The sequence below is a fragment of the Anomaloglossus baeobatrachus genome, chromosome 5 (assembly GCF_048569485.1).
Source record: "Anomaloglossus baeobatrachus isolate aAnoBae1 chromosome 5, aAnoBae1.hap1, whole genome shotgun sequence".
NCBI lineage: Eukaryota > Metazoa > Chordata > Amphibia > Anura > Aromobatidae > Anomaloglossus > Anomaloglossus baeobatrachus.
In genome coordinates, this window is record NC_134357.1 from 67,019,698 (window position 1) to 67,036,306 (window position 16,609).

Here is a 16,609-nt window from a genome sequence, read left to right on the forward strand (position 1 = left end):
TGTAGACTTGGTGTGCCCTCTAAATAACTCAACACACACCCATTACTGTAAAAACATCTGGAAACAAAAGTGAGTACACCCCCTAAGTGAAAATTGCCCAATTAGTCATTTTCCCTTTCCAATGTCACGTGACTCATTAGTGTTAGAAGGTCTCAGGTGAGGAGCAAGTGTGTTACATTTGGTGCATGCCCTCATTATCTCCCGCCTGGACTACTGTGACCTCATGCTTGGTGGCCTTCCTTCTAACACTTTTACTCCCCCCTCCAATCTGTCTTAAATTCTGCTGCCCAACAAATCCACCTCTTCCCCCGCTATTCCTCAGCCTCTCCTCTCTGCCAATCTCTTCACTGACTGACTTCCCATTGCCCAAAGACTCCTTTTCAAAACACTAACCATGACATACAAAGCCATCCACAACCTATCTCCTCCTGTGACCTAGTCTCTTGGTACCTACCGGTACCTACCTACACGCAACCTCAGATCTTTCTATACTCTCCTCTTTCCACAATCGCATCCAAGATTTCTCCTGTGCCTTCTGTGCCTCCCCCATTATTCTGGACTTCTCTACCCCATCATATCAGACTCTCGCGTACCATGGAAACCACTTAAAACCTGAATACCCACCTCTTTCGGCAAGTCTACAACCTGCAGTAACCCTCAGTCCACCAAAGCACTGCACCACCCATTGTACCCTCACCTACTGTATCCTCAATCACTTCCCTCTAGACTGTGAGCCCTCGCGGGCAGGGTACTCTCTCCTCCTGTAGACTGTGAGCACTTGCGGGCAGGGTCCTCTCTCCTCCTGTAGACTGTGAGCCCTTGCGGGCAGGGTCCTCTCTCCTCCTGTACCAGTCTGTGCCTTCAAATGTTCACAATTATTGTACTTGTCTATGTATGCCCCTTGTTCACATGTGAAGTGCCATGAAAAAAATGGCACTACAATAATAAATTATAATTTGGTGTTATCGCTCACACACTCTGTCATACTGGTCACTGGAAGTTCAGCATGGCGCCTCATAGCAAAGAATTCTCTGGGGATCTGAATAAAAGAATTGTTGCTCTACATAAAGATGTCTGAGGCTATAATAAGATTGCCAACACCCTGGAACTGAGCAGCAGCAGGGTGGCCAAGACCATACAGCGGTTTAACAAGACAGGATCCATTTAGAACAGGCCTCACCATGGTCAACCAAAGAAGTGGAGTGCACGTGCTCAGTGTCACATCCAGAGGTTGTGTTTTCAAAAAGGATGAATCAGTGCTGCCAGCATTGCTGGAGAGGTTACAGGGGTGTGGAGTCTGCCTATCAGTGCTCAGACCATACACTGCACCCTGCACCACATTGGCCTGCATAGCTGTCATCACAGGAGAAAGACTCTTCTAAAGATAATGCAAAAGAAAGCTAGCAAACAGTTTGCTGAAGACAAGTAGAGTAAGGAGTAAAAACAAACATGGATTATTGAAACCATGTCCTGTGGTCTGCTGAGGTCAAGATAAACGTATTTGGCTCAGATGGTATCAAGCGTGTGTGGTAGCAACCAGGTGAGGAGGACAAAGACAAGTGTGTCTTGCCTTCAGTCAGGCATGGTGGTAGGAATGTTATGGTTTGAGGCTGCATGAGTACTGCTGGCTGTGCAGAGCTACAGTTCATTGAGGGAACCATGAATCCCAACATGTACTGTGACATCATGAAGCAGAGCATGATCACCTCCATTCGGAAATTGGACCACAGGTCAGAATTCCAACATGATAACGACCCCCAAGCACACCTCCAAGATGACCACTGTCTTGTTAAAGAAATTGTGGGTAAAGGTGCTGGACTGGACAAGCATCTCCAGACCTAAATCCCTATTCAGCATCTGTGGGGTCTCCTCAAACGGAATTAGAAATGCAACGTCTCTAACATCCACTAGCTCTGTCATGTTGTCATAGAGGATGGAAGAGGATCCAGTGGCTCCCGTGAAGCTCTAGTGAACTCTATGCCCAAGTGAGTTAAGGCTGTGCTTGAAAATTATGCTGAGCACATAAAATATTGACTCATTGGGCACAATTTTGGCCATTTTCACTTAGGGGTGTACTCACTTTTGTTGCCTGTGCTTTACACATTAATGGCGGTGTGCTGAGTTATTTAGAGGGCACCAAATTTACACTGTTATACAAGCTGTAGACGGACTACTTTACATTGTAGCAAAGTGTCAAATACTCATTGTTGTCCCATGAGAAGATATTAGAAAATATTCACAAAAATGTGAGGGGTGTACTCACTTTTGTGGTGTACTGTATATGATCAGTGGGAACCTACCTACAGGGCCCTCAGCGATCTTGTGAATGTCAGGTTCACGGATCTGGAGTAGAGTTGCATCCTCCTACTTTTCCCCTGTGGAGCCTCGGCCGCCCCCGACACAAGTGATTGCAGTTCAGCTCTGAATGAGTGCGGAAAACCCGCAGCAACCAAGCTCTCCTCTAAAAGCTGCAGAAAAAACCCGTAATATAAATCGCCGTGTAGTGCAGATTGTGAATCTGCAATATTTATTTTACTCATTTATATTGCGCCATTAATTCCACAGAGCTTTACTGACGTGATCATCACATCAATTTATGCTGCCGATTGTAACAGATTTTTGCTGTGTGGATTTTATATACCGTATGTGTCGGATTATAAGACACACTTTTCCTCCCAAAAATTTAGGAGGAAAGTGAGGAGTGCGTCTTAAAATCAGAATGTAGCCTACCGGGGAGTGGTGGAGAGGGGCAGCAGGAGGCAGGGGCAATGCTGCGGCGGCTGTGCAGGGTCTGCGGCAGCTGTATAGGGTCTGTGGCTGCTAAGCAGAGTCTGTAGCGGCTGTGCACGTGCTGCGGGCAGTGAGGTCTTCAATTAATAATGGTGCCCAGAGCCGGGGCGTGCGCAGATGGAGCTCTTAGCTCAAGATCTCATCTGCGCAGGCGTTGCCTCTGGCCCATTGATCTCCCAGCAGTGGACTTAAGGAAAATTGCACCCAGATATGGCACGCACACGTGCAGATGAGATCTTGGCTTATCATTGAGCCGAGAGCTCAATCTGCGCATGCGCCAGCTTTGGGCGCCATAATTTGAAGCGCTCACCTCCTGCAGCCCTAGCTGACCCAGCACAGCCGCCCCAGCCCCAGCACAGCCGCCCCAGCACCAGCACAGCTGCCCCAGCACAGCCGCCCCAGCACCAGCACAGCCGCCCCAGCACCAGCACAGCCGCCCCAGCACCAGCACAGCCACCCCAGCACAGCCGCCCCAGCTCCAGCACAGCCGCCCCAGCCCCAGCACAGCTGCCCCAGCACAGCCACCCCAGTACAGCCGCCCCAGCACCAGCACAGCCGCCCCAGCACCAGCACAGCCACCCCAGCACCAGCACAGCCACCCCAGCACCAGCACAGCCACCCCAGCACCAGCACAGCCACCCCAGCACAGCCGCCCCAGCCCCAGCACAGCCGCCCCAGCACCAGCACAGCTGCCCCAGCACAGCCGCCCCAGTACAGCCGCACCAGCACAGCCGCCCCAGCACCAGCACAGCCACCCCAGCACAGCCGCCCCAGCCCCAGCACAGCCGCCCCAGCCCCAGCACAGCTGCCCCAGCCCCAGCACAGCCGCCCCAGCACCAGCACCGCCGCCCCAGCACCAGCACAGCTGCACCAGCATAGCCGCTGCCGTCAACAGTTTCTGGGACACCCGTCGGCTGCACCACCTGTAGCATCGCCCTGCTGCACAATTGCCACTGCCTCCTGTGACCCTCCTGTGACTCACCGCTGCCGCCCCCCTCTGCTAACGCACTGCTGGATTAAAAAATGGATACCCTTTATTTTTTCACCCTTTTTTCCTCTAAATTTTAATCTGGTACGTCTTATAAACCAAAAAATACGTCAAGTCATCAGTGAAATTGCATAAAGTAAAGTCTTATATACAACTACTTCTGAAGGTCAATATATGCCTAAAGGGAATCTGTCAGCAAGTTTTCCTATGTAATCTGAGAGCAGCATAATATAGAGGCTGGGGTTAATGGATCCGTTCTCCATAAACTCCAATGTTAAAAAACCCCGCATACTGCAGAAATCAGTTACTTAACAACAGATGATTACTGGACATGTGAACTCGGCCTAGACATCTTGAAGTCCCCCTTCTCTTCCCAGTTAAAATATATATATATATATATATATATATATATATATATATATATATATATATTTGGTATTGTCAGGTCAATTGACATCTGATCTCAAAAAAGTTGAGTGAGACCTAAAATTTTTATCAAGAAAAAAAAAAAAGTCAGCTCGTACTAAAAAATAAACCCTAACAATGGTCCATTGATGCAAAAATGAAACATATCACAAACCAATTTTTCATGAAGTGCGCGCCAAACTGAGTTTATATTTAAAAAAAAAAACAACTTATGCTATATTATGGTAGTATCTCCATAACAGTACTGATATGGAGAATCATGTCAATTTTATTGCACAGTGAACACCGTAAAAACAAAAATGCCAAACCAATGATTTCACTTGGAATTTCTTTTCCTGATTCAGTACATTATATTGTATATACACATTATATATACAAAGTGGCATCATACAATGCTACAACTTGTGCTGCAAAAAACAAGCCTTCATATGACTGGTAATGGAAAAATAATAAAGTTACAGCATTGGAAGAATGGCAGGAAAAAAAAAAAGCATAAAAAACACCAAAAAAAAAGGAAAATTGCTTTCCCATGAAAGACAACATCTATCCGTGTGTCCTACTAGATACCCCACTATAAGCCAGAGCAAATAAGATTTGCTCCTGATTTTTTTCAGTCTTTAGCCATCCATGTATTATTTAGCAATGCAGATCATTACCGTATTTTTCGATTATAAGACGCACTTTTTTCTTCCAAATTTTGGAGGAAAGTGGGAGGTGCGTCTTATAGTTTGAATATATGGTGGAGGAATTGATATTCGGGTTGTGCGCACACACACACTACAGATCGCATCCACAGACTCACCACATCTAGCGATATAGCTTGCTTCTCAGCGCGTGTAAGGACTTGCGACGCTGTGCACTGTGTTGAGCTTCCAGCACCTGCAGGATGATCACATGGCCGGAAGCACGTGATATCACTGGATGTGGTGTGTGCACGATTGTACCGGTATCGTCGATTTCGTGACTGTGTGTGAGTGTATGCGATCGTATGTGTGAGTGTATGCTGTCCGATGTGTGTGTATGTTTTCTGATGTGCCAGTGTCGGTCAGACGCAGGGGAGGACGGCGTACAGCACAGAGATGACAGGGAGGAATGATGTGGAATCTGATTGTGTGTGTGTCTGAGTGTGTATATGTACCATATGTGTGAGTGTGTGTTCTGATGTGTGTACTCACAGAGGAGTACAAGCCACCTGCTTGCAACCAAGGCTTGAATGAACTGAAAAATATCACCAGCACAGTCCAAAGGAAGGAAAGGGTATTTAAGCACCAAGAGAATACTGATGTTCAGAAGCTGGGTGGAAGGTGAGCGATGAATCCAGCAGGAAAGCTAGCTGTACCAATGAATACTGACAGCAGGAACAATGGAAAGTCAGGGAGCATTCTGCGCAGCCAGACACTGTGACCTTCTATGGCCAGAAACCACATGACTGTCTGTCACACGTGACAATTATATTTTGGAAGGCTATTGCATATGAGGCATAATTGCATCATCAAATATTATTACACGGTGTTAAAGTGGGTTTCCATTTTCAGAAAAACTGGTTGCAATTTTTTTCAAATCCAAAAGTGATTTATTCACCCTCCCGTGGTCCAGCGCTAAGTCTGCTCCTAAAATGTGCATCCCTGCAGCCAATAACTGAGGTCAGCGACTCTAAGCAGCTTGTGTCAATACTCGAAAAACACCTTTAATGTATTGTACTAATATATGATAAAATTATAGCACTTATGCAAATATGCTTTTATTTATCACTTTTATAGAAGAGGTTGCAAGAGGACCTCCGGCCAAGTCCTTTAGGGGAGATATGTATCATTGAGGTTGGCAGCCTCTGTAATATAAGCCCGGAGCGGCCTCCAGCATGTTTAATGCTGAGAGTGTTAATAGGGTGTGTCAGGGCCGTTTTTTTTGAGTATTCAAAAGAGATGGGTGGGAATGACTGCTCACATATCTCCCCCCTGGGGTGTGGTACAGCAGGTAAAATGGAGACTTGTAGTCTCATTAAGGTGTCTGTGTGTGGAGGTGTGCAGACCTGCAGCACAGTTGCTCTTGCTGGACATTATCTTGAGCGGGCAGACCCCAGAGCTACAAGTCCATCTCAATAAATTAGAATATCATCAAAAAGTTAATTTATTTCAGTAATTAAATACAAAAAGTGAAACATGTATATTATATAGAGTCATTACACACAGAGGGATCTATTTCAAGTGTTTTTTTGTTAATGTTTATGGCTCACAGCCAATAAAAACCCTAAAGTCATTATTTCAAAAAATTAGAATACTTACCACAAAACACCTACAAAGGCTTCCTAAGTGTTTAAAATGGTCCCTTAGTCTGGTTCAGTAGGCTATACAATCATGGGGAAGACTGCTGACTTGATACATGTCCAGAAGGCAGTCATTCACACACTCCACAAGAGGGTAAGCCACAAATGGTCATTGCTAAAGAAGCTGGCTGCTCACAGAGTGCTGTATACAAGCATATTAATCGACAGTTGAGTGGAGGGAAAAAGTGTGGTAGAAAAAGGTGCACAAGCAACCGGAATAACCGCAGCCTTCATAGGTTTCTTAACAAAAAGGCCATTCAAAAATTTGGAGGAGATTCACAAGGAGTGGACTGCTGCTGGAGTCAGTGTTTCAAGAGCCACCACACACAGATGTATCCAGGACATGGGCTACAAGTGTTTTACTGCACGGTTTGTAAAGACAATAAATCAGCCGGACATTTAAAAAGGGAAATGGTTCCTGTATCTACCTCCAATCAGCAACTAAGCGAGTCAGAATCTTAGGTTGAGGCCACACGAGGATTACTGCGAGTGCTCGCAGCACAGAGGGAGCCAAGTGTCAAGCGAGTGTCATGTGACTGTGGTATGATCATGCGATCAAACCACAGCTGCTGAGGGGAGGGCCGGCGCTGCGAAGGAGAGGGAATGATTTATTTCCCTATCTCCTTCGTTGCCGGCTGACGCAAGAATCGAATTACACTTGTTACAGTGGTGTACTGCGAGAGCAGTGCAATGTTTTTCTCGCCCCCATAGACTTGAAAAGGTGCGAGTGAAGCAGGATCGCATTCCCCCCGCAGCATGCTGCCATTGTTTTCTCGGTCTGATTAGGGCTGAGAAGAAAAAAAAAAAATATCGCTCAAGGGCTGCCCCATAGAGTAATATTGGTCCGAGAGGAACACGATTTTTTTATTGCATGCCACTCGCTCCGTATTACTCGCCGTGTGTGTTGACCCTAACAATGTGGGGTTTTTACACTAGGTTACACAGTCTGTCTGAGAAAGAAATGTGACATGCAATAGATGAAAGTAACAGTTCCTCTTTACATCTCACATACTGGAGGTCATTTCTATACATCTCACATACTGGAGGTGTTACGTCCCCACCGGAGTCCGCTCCATCGACTTCTACTCCGATCGCCAGGCGACGCCGTATTCCTGCCGTGGATAGTGCTGGTGATGGGAGAGGAGTCGATGCCAGCGGCGCCGGTGGGCACAGGCTCCGCTCTTCCACTAGGCTGGGTTTCCTGGGGATCTGCAGTGCCACTGGCTGACTGTAGGTGGCGAGTGTCTCCCAGCTGAAGTACCATCATTCAGCTACAGCCTATGGGAAGACCCCACACCCTTTTTAATGCCCCTGCTGTCTGCTGACCTCTGCCAGAGATAGTTCTGAAAATTCTGGTTCCTGTTCCGTCCTGTTCTGTGATTTCGTGTGCTGATTACCGCTTGTTTCCTGACTACGTCTCCTGCCTGCTGTTTTTGTACCTCGCTGTCCGATCCGGATTTAACCTCCGCTTGTTTCTGATTACGTCCTTGCCTGACGATTTTGTCCCTGTTCCGCAATTCCTGGTTTGACCCTGCCTGAAGACTACTCTCTCGGACTGCAGCCTTCCACAGGTAGTGATCACCTTGGGCCCTGTGTAATTCCAAATCCCTGTATAGGGGTTAAAGGGTTTCAGGGCTCTAGGGGTCCTGCTTGGTGAGTGGCTTCCCTCTAGCCTGTCCATTACAGCCCGTCTGAGTCTGTGGATCCAGGCAGGTGTTACAGGAGGTAATTTCTATACATCTCACATACTGGAGGTCATTTAGTAAAATAAATACCTTTCCCAGAGACGACTTCTTTTTCTATTCTCCATCGAAATCCAAACTGCAGAAAGAAAGAAACTATCAAAGAACAATACATACAAATCACGGCCATGTATACACTTCCAGGCTCACGGACCGTGTACATTACACAGAATTTCCTACTGATCTCTATGGCTTAAAAAGAAACAATAACATAGGAAGAAGAAAATGAAAAAGCAGTAGTCCGTTCTCTGGACGTGTTCTCATTAATATAATAATTTGTACGATAATTCTTTAGATTTCTACATTGTCATTGTTTTCTTCCTCTGGTACTCCTCCGAAAAACTGGCAAATGGGTGTTACTAGCTGGGGGGGTGTCCTTAAACACTGACCAATCAGTGCAGCTAATGGTGACCCATCTCTTTAGGAAAGTCAATATTCATATAATTCCAGAAGAAATAAAAGAGTCACAGTACAACACAAGTTATAAACTAGAAGATGCTCCAGAATTGTTATTTCATGGAGTTTGCAAATACAGCATGCACTGTCAGGGAACGTGGTCTTCTTAGAAGTAAAGGGACTACCATAGGCAACAGGAAAACTAAAAAAGGTAATTTGCATGTAATTTATTTTTTTTGATAACACTTTTGTATATCAGGTCTGCAAGAAACATTAGTTTCATAACATGCAGAAGTACAATGATTGATTCCTTTTTAGTAGCCAATGCCACTTAAAGGGATTATCCACTATTTAGATATTGATGATCTACCTTCTAGGATACACCTAGGTTACTTACCGGTAGCCGGTTTTTCCAGAACCCATTACAGCACCACGTGATTATATGGGTGCGGTCATGGGTGAGGGGAAAACACCTAGGTTACTTACCGGTAGCCGGTTTTTCCAGAACCCATGACAGCACCCTTATATTCCCATGTGGTGCTGTCATGGGTGAGGGGAAAAAGTCATTAATATCTGATTACTGGGGGGTCAGACATCTGGCACCTCCAACGAATAGCTGTTTGCACCCCTGTCAATGGCCAAATCTACCTACGTTACGGGCACAGCAGAACACACATAGTGTATATGTAATATACATATAGCTAATATATAAAGCTGAGTGTATGTACGTGTGTGTGTATGAGAAAGACCGGGGAGCAGAGACAGACCGGGGAGCAGAGACAGACCGGGGAGCAGAGACAGACCGGGGAGCAGAGACAGACCGGGGAGCAGAGACAGACCGGGGAGCAGAGACAGACCGGGGAGCAGAGACAGACCGGGGAGCAGAGACAGACCGGGGAGCAGAGACAGACCGGGGAGCAGAGACAGACCGGGGAGCAGAGACAGACCGGGGAGCAGAGACAGACCGGGGAGCAGAGACAGACCGGGGAGCAGAGACAGACCGGGGAGCAGAGACAGACCGGGGAGCAGAGACAGACAGACACAAAGATAGAGAGAGACAGACACAGAGCTAGAGACAGACAGAGAGAGAGAGATAGACACAGACATGGATAGAGACAGACACACAGACAGTCAGAGACAGAGAAAGAGACAGACAGAGAGACAGACACAGACAGACACACAGAGCCAGACACACAGAGACAGACAGAGACTTGGAGAGAGACAAAGAGACAGTTACTATCCCGGGTACTACAACTAGAGTAATTATTATATATATATATATATATATATATATATATATATATATATATATATATATATATATATATATATATATATATACACACACACACACACACACACACACACAGCATACTGGCAGCTCTTGAGTACTGCAGCTCAGCTCCTATTTACTTCAATGGGTAGCCGAGCTCCAGTACCCAAGAATGACCACAACACACTGTATGGAGCTGTGACTGCTCTGTACACTATTCACTTCAGGCTGCCGCAAGGTTTGCCAAGAGTTGAAATTGTGGATAAGGGAGGGATGTTGAATTTCCCCTGGAAGATATGTTTAGCAGTAGTTTAATGCACTCTCCATAAGCAGAACACATGCATGCTCCTCCAAATGCAGCATGCATGTGTATGGAAGGGTGGGAGTCAAGAGCGAGAGCTGCTGGTCAACAGTAAAAACCCTGCTGTTCAACCGCCTGACTGTGAACCATAAGACACAGGGTCTTTTTGTTATCAAAAATCAATTAAAATGTTTTAGTAGGAGAAATATATAACATCATCTGTGTTAGGCTGCTTTCACACTATGTTTTTTTTAAAATGTGTCATGAACTTTTTTTGCTGTAAAACTGGATCCTGTTTTTACAAAGAAAAACGCATGCAAACGCATGTGTTATTTTGCAGGATCCTGCCACTTGAAGTTTATGGGCGGACATTGGAGTCATGTGATCGGGAGTGAGGGGAACTGAACGTGATAGACTGGGAGCCAGCATCTGACAGCTGCAGATGCTGGTAACCAAGGTAAACATCGGGTAACTAAGCGAAGTGCTTTGCTTGGATACCCGATATTTACCTTGGTTACGAGCGTCCGTAGCTGCTAGGAGCCGGGCTGCCTGCTCCCTGCACACGAAACCAAGGTAAACTTCGGGTAACTAAGCGAAGCGCTTTGCTTGGTTACCCGATATTTACCTTGGTTACGAGCGTCTGCCGCTCTCAGGTGGGGGAGAGAGAGACTGATCACACCAGGCTGGTTTGTGGGCGTGCTCAGTAGAGCAAGCAGGATCCTGTCTATCAGCATGCCAGCGTTCACATGCGTTAGCGTGCAGTATAGTCAGGATCCAGTGAAAAACAGTATTTGGACGCAGCTCAAAAACGCTACAAGTAGCGTTTTTGAAAAAAGTTAGAAAACTGCAACTTGCTGGATCCTCACTATAACGCATGCAAACGCAGGTGAACGCATGTTGACGCGAGTCCATTGCAAATGCATTGAAATGAAAACGCATTTGCACTGGATCCGTTTTTGCGTTAAAAAAACGTTCATGACGGATGTTAAAAAAAACGTAGTGTGAAAGCCGCCTTACTCAACCGAATAATAACACATTGGCAGCGCTGAGATCGGCCTCTCTGCAGGGCTCCTGCATAATGCATAGAACACAAACAACGTTTAGATTGTATCCACAAACCTTGTTTTCCTTGTATCTGCTGAGATCCGCTATACAATATTCTTTAAATAATTTATCATAGTATTTCTTTGCAATTCTCTTCTCCCTTTCAGCACAAAAAAAAAGAAACAAACCTTCAGGCGGAGAAAAGAAAACGTCCATGTACACAATTACATAGAACATCTATAAAGCTTTAATGCAGTGACAGAAAATGTCAAGCAAAATTGTGAATTTTTCATAAACCTAATATTTCAGGCTCTAAATCTTATTATTTACATTCTCTCTTATTGCGTTAAAAAATATGCACACCTTTGTAGGCGGGGTGGTCTTTTCTTTTTACTTAATTGCATGCATTTTGTACCAAAAATCATTTTTTGCAATTGGGTTTCTTTAATTTTTCAGCATTGTTTGACTTTTACCAGCTTTTTTTCCACCTGATACAAAGCTGACTACTAAATGAGTTAACTGAGGATCCGTCAGTCAGCTCGTTCTGATGGGAAAGATTGTAACTCTTATGTGACTTTTTTTCCCCTCCTCTTAATTAATTTTTAAACAATGCAATTTTTATTGGAATATTTGTTCATATATAACAGTAAACGAATATACCAACATGTACTCTTCTTGCAATACAGCATGCTCTCAACTAAATTATGACCACATAAAAGTTCAGCTTAGCCTTGATGTGGTAGGTGGTAATAAATCAGCACATAGAAGCGCAGAAAAAGACAGATAAAAGAGTTACTATCTTCTCTGTCCGGAAAAAAAAAAAAAACCCTCACTGACAGATTCTCAGTTAACTCATTCTGCAACCAGCAATACACAGGGCAAAGACAGAGGCTGCAGAAGGCAGATACCACAAATCATTTAATAAAACACAATTGCAGAAATGGTTCTATTAGCCCAAAAGACATGAATTCAAGTTAAAAAGTCCTGTAAGGTCACACAATGCAAAATTCCTAAACTGCAGGTCCGGTTTGATTTTGTGGATTGTGCTGCTAATACAATACACTCAACATGATTTTTTTTTCTGGGATATCCTAGCAAACTAATAATGTAGGTTATAGGAATAATCTTTGAAATAACAATTTGCATATTTGATTTCCCAGAGAAGCATTACATGGCTTATAAGACTCCTTACACTGGCATGTCACTCTCTACATGGAGACATGTTAGACCCCCAGTCAGAGGCCTCTCATACAGCCAAACTGATCTATCGCCTTGCACTGCGGAGGGGCAATACCCTGAAACATGTGTCTGCAAATAGATTCCGTTTTTGCTTTTATCCTAAGTCATATGGCAAGGCTCGTTATAGGGTTGATGTTGACTTTTAGGATTGCAACTTCCAAAAGGTGGAATTAGAGTTGAAGTCCTCTTTCTGTCTGATGAGACAATTTGCATATATGATTATTCAATTCAGTTATATATTCAGATATATAATTACATATTTACTTTAAATTAAGAAAGCTCTCCCATTAAATGTTATATGCCCTGAAGTTTCCCAGTGCATGCTGGGATGCTCAAACGAGTCGTCATCAGAGGGCACTCTGTGGTCACTGCCAAAGCCTCTAGCTCACCCTGATACGAGGTGACATCAGGGACGTCTGTTTCAGGGCCTGCATTAGTGCCTGCTCTACTGGGCATGTGTTGGTAGTCAGTAAACAGTGACAGTGCACTCCCTTGCTGTCTCTGATGAGAAGTGACAAGTCGGCAAAAGGGTGCACTGTCAGTGTGCATTACAACCAGAGACTGGGTGAGCAGAGATGTCACTTGTGGGGTTGGCACTAGTTTCTGCTTGCTTGTTCTCTCTCCTTACAATGTGCACTGACAGTGCGCCCCCTTGCCAGCTCGTCACTTCCGATCGGAGCCGGCAAGGGAGTGCACTGTCACTGTTTACTAATACAGGGACAAGATCCTACTGAACATTCGTCGAAATTGACAACCAAAGCATGTTCATTAGAGAAGGGACTAGAAATAGTCACAGATGATGCTTCGTCTCAGGGTGAGGGTAGCGGCTGCGGCAGTACCCACAGACTCTGCACCCTGATGAAGACTCATTTGAGCATCCCAGCATGCACAGAGATTTTAAATCAAAGTGTCATCACACGTGAATTAGTGTATATATATATATATATATATATATATATATATATATATATATATATATATATATATATATATATATCTATATCTATATCTATCTATATCTATATATATATATATATATATATTAAATAAATGTAGTCAGGGAATAATAGGGACTAAAAACGATTAGATGTTGGCATTAAATATAGAGAGATTTAGGATTAAAATACATTTTAGTTTTGGTCTACCCCCTTTAACCTACAACGGTTTTCCAGATCAGAACTATGACATATACCAATGGCAACTAAGGAACCTCACCGAGTTAAATTGGGGTCCCCTTTTTTGATGAGAAAAAGGACGTTGCATATAAGACAACTCGTCCCGTCAAATCTGCCTTTTTCCCGGAATCCTACACTAATGTGAACATCGCCTTACTTAAATTACCAAGTCATGTCTTCTTCATCTTCCTCTTGCCAAAGGAACCTGTGGTTTTCTCGTATTACGTCTAAGTCTGTCTTACGATTTCCTCTGCAATGAAAATGTACAATATTAAAAGCATATAAAGTGGGGGGCGAGCAAAAGGTTCTTTGCTTCTAATCACTGATATTGCCCAATCAGGGGCCTACCCCTTTCTCAACAATTTTCAACATATGGGACCACCAGCAATATTTTCCTGGAAAACCCTGTGGCTAGGACTATAGGGTGGTGTAAAAAAGCTAAACATCACAAATGGGTGACGATGTGGCATAGTGCTGTGATGAGATTTTACAGTGCGTTCTATGTGACCCAGTGTCAGCCTTTCTGCCCTACCTGCTGTCTGTGAGTGCTGGCAAGGACACACTGTCACGGGGTATGTACAGATGGAATGGGGGCTCCTAGGCTGAACTTAAGACTGGGGCTCCTGCATTGTCCCTTATTTCGAAGGTAGGATTAATGGTAGCCAGTTTCAAGCCCCCAGCGTGGCCATGTCTCCAGTCCAAGCCATGATACTACTCCCCCCACCCTGGGAGTGGGCCGGAAACCCAGTAACCAAAACCTCACAAATAGGTGAGACAGTATGTGAGCTGAAGAGTAACGTAAAAAGGGGTAAGAAATAAAAGCACAACTGGAGAACTCGCACACCCCACAGAACTGCAACTTGTAGAACATCATCGAACAGGAAAATCACTGGAACCGAGGAAGCAGAAGCTATATCCGGCACTCAGTCTCAGAATCCAGAACCTTATAAAGAGTGCAGGCAGCTGAGAATGGTAATCAACAGCCTGAGATTCCAGCAGGAGTTAACTCCTGCTGAACTGGAAAGCGGCACAACCAGAACCAGCCAAAGCCCATGACAGGCTGTGCAACTAAGAATCCCAGGCTGCCTGTCTGACTCTGCAGTGCGAACAGAGTCTGACGCCGCCATGACACCCAGCGAGCACAACGCTGAACACCGCATGACAGACCGCTATCACAAGCAGGAGACTGGATGAAGCTGCCTATGTGCAACTTAGGAGACAGCAGTTCTATTATTATTCCTGTTGCCCTTAGAGAAGATAAAGTGCAGAGTGATGAGACTCTGATCCTCTGCAAAGCCAGAGACATCATGGGAAATGTAGTTTGTATTAGGGAACTGCATCAGAGTTGACGAAGGGATCATCAACTAAAGTAGGTTTACTCAAGAACATCCACTATATACAGTATGTTTATTAATAGTAATTGCTGTACTATATGGGCAATAAACGCTGCTTTTACATCCATTTTTTAGATTGCTCCATGTACAAGCAGGAAAGATCAGATTATAATTCTACAGCAAAACAAACAGGAGCCCCGACCGGAAGTCTGTATGCGATAGGACTACACTTTTCACTTTATTTGCTGGTGCTACACTCATTTAGGGGTATGTGCCCATGATCAGGACTCACTGCGTCTTGGATGAAGCAGGTCCTGACTGGGGGGTGGGCGCATGTCTCTTCCGCAGGAGACCGCAGCTGCTCGTACCCACAATCAGGGTCGCTTGTGTTCTCCCTACGGAGAATGGACATGCTGCGGTCTGGAAAGACGCTCCGCAGGTCAGTGTTTGCTGTGGAAAAAACAAGCACAGTGGGCACGGGTTTTCTAGAAATCCCCTCCACTATGCTTGTACTGTACAATGCTGCGTTTTGGACGAAGCGAAAACATGCTACATCCAAAACACTGCAAACACTGATCGTGGGCACGCACCCTAAGAGAAAATATAAAGTACGACATACCTGTAGAATCAGCCTAAACAAGGACTGTAATCTCTAACTATGGGGAATCACGGCACAGTACAGAAATCTACATCACGTGAAAATGTCACTTTAGCACATTATGATACATAATGAATAAGGACAATGCACTTACTTGGAAAGTTGGAAGTCTTGTAGTTTTCCTCCATAATACAGGATGTAGTCATTCACAAACTTCTGATGTCTGGCAAACTAAGACACTTGAGCTTAAGAAAAATACAAGGTAAAAGCAGACTACAAAATGATTATGAGCATTATAGGATATTTTTTTTTTTATGTTAATATTTTTTGAGAAAGAAAATACTAAGAAGAGGGTGTACTTAGTTCTTCTCGTGACACACACCTATGCTCAGATATACACTGCAGAACATTGAATTTGCAAAACAAAGAAGGAAACGTCTTGGAATTCTGGAAATGACCGGAAGGATAGACACATTACTGATATGCAAATTAGGAAAAAATGAAAGCAGTATTTACAAAACATCTCTTTATTTAGTATCAGGTATGATAGAAACAGGCAGACATTACCTCCCCCCACCCTCCCCAAAAAAAGCCTTAAGTGCCACCAATGAGGTTATCAATGTTGTCTGAGGAATATTCTGCCGCACTGAATGCACTTCAGCAAGTCATCAAGATCCGCTGCTGGCAGCTCCCTTTGCAATTGCCTATTGATGATGTCCTAGACAGGCTGCAGGCATTGATAGCACAATTAGGCCACACTGGCTCCCCGCTGTAGCATAAGCAGCATGCAGCCTGGAAATGTCGTATTAAAAAACGGCTCCTCCATTTTTGGAGAATTGGCTATATCACTAGTAATGCCGTGCCCTTAGTGCACATTGAATGAATACTAGAGGGGTCTAGCTATCGTACATTATGCCACCCCACACCATAACCATAGGAGACGGACTGACGTAATGTTCGATCATGAAGACCTCTTCATG

General features: G+C 44.6%; 1 protein-coding gene across 3 annotated transcripts in view; it reads right to left on the reverse strand.

The window, feature by feature from the left end:
- Window positions 1-16,609, reverse strand: part of LOC142310837 (protein FRA10AC1 homolog) — a 132,239-nt gene that overhangs the window by 73,123 nt on the left and 42,507 nt on the right. For all 3 annotated transcript variants that reach the window (XM_075348578.1, XM_075348579.1, XM_075348577.1), the window contains exons 5-8: window positions 15,784-15,860; window positions 13,864-13,947; window positions 11,359-11,443; window positions 8,303-8,348 (exon numbers count right to left, since the gene is read on the reverse strand). In XM_075348578.1, the coding sequence (XP_075204693.1) occupies window positions 8,303-8,348; window positions 11,359-11,443; window positions 13,864-13,947; window positions 15,784-15,860 (292 nt within the window). The remainder of the gene's footprint in view (window positions 1-8,302; window positions 8,349-11,358; window positions 11,444-13,863; window positions 13,948-15,783; window positions 15,861-16,609) is intronic.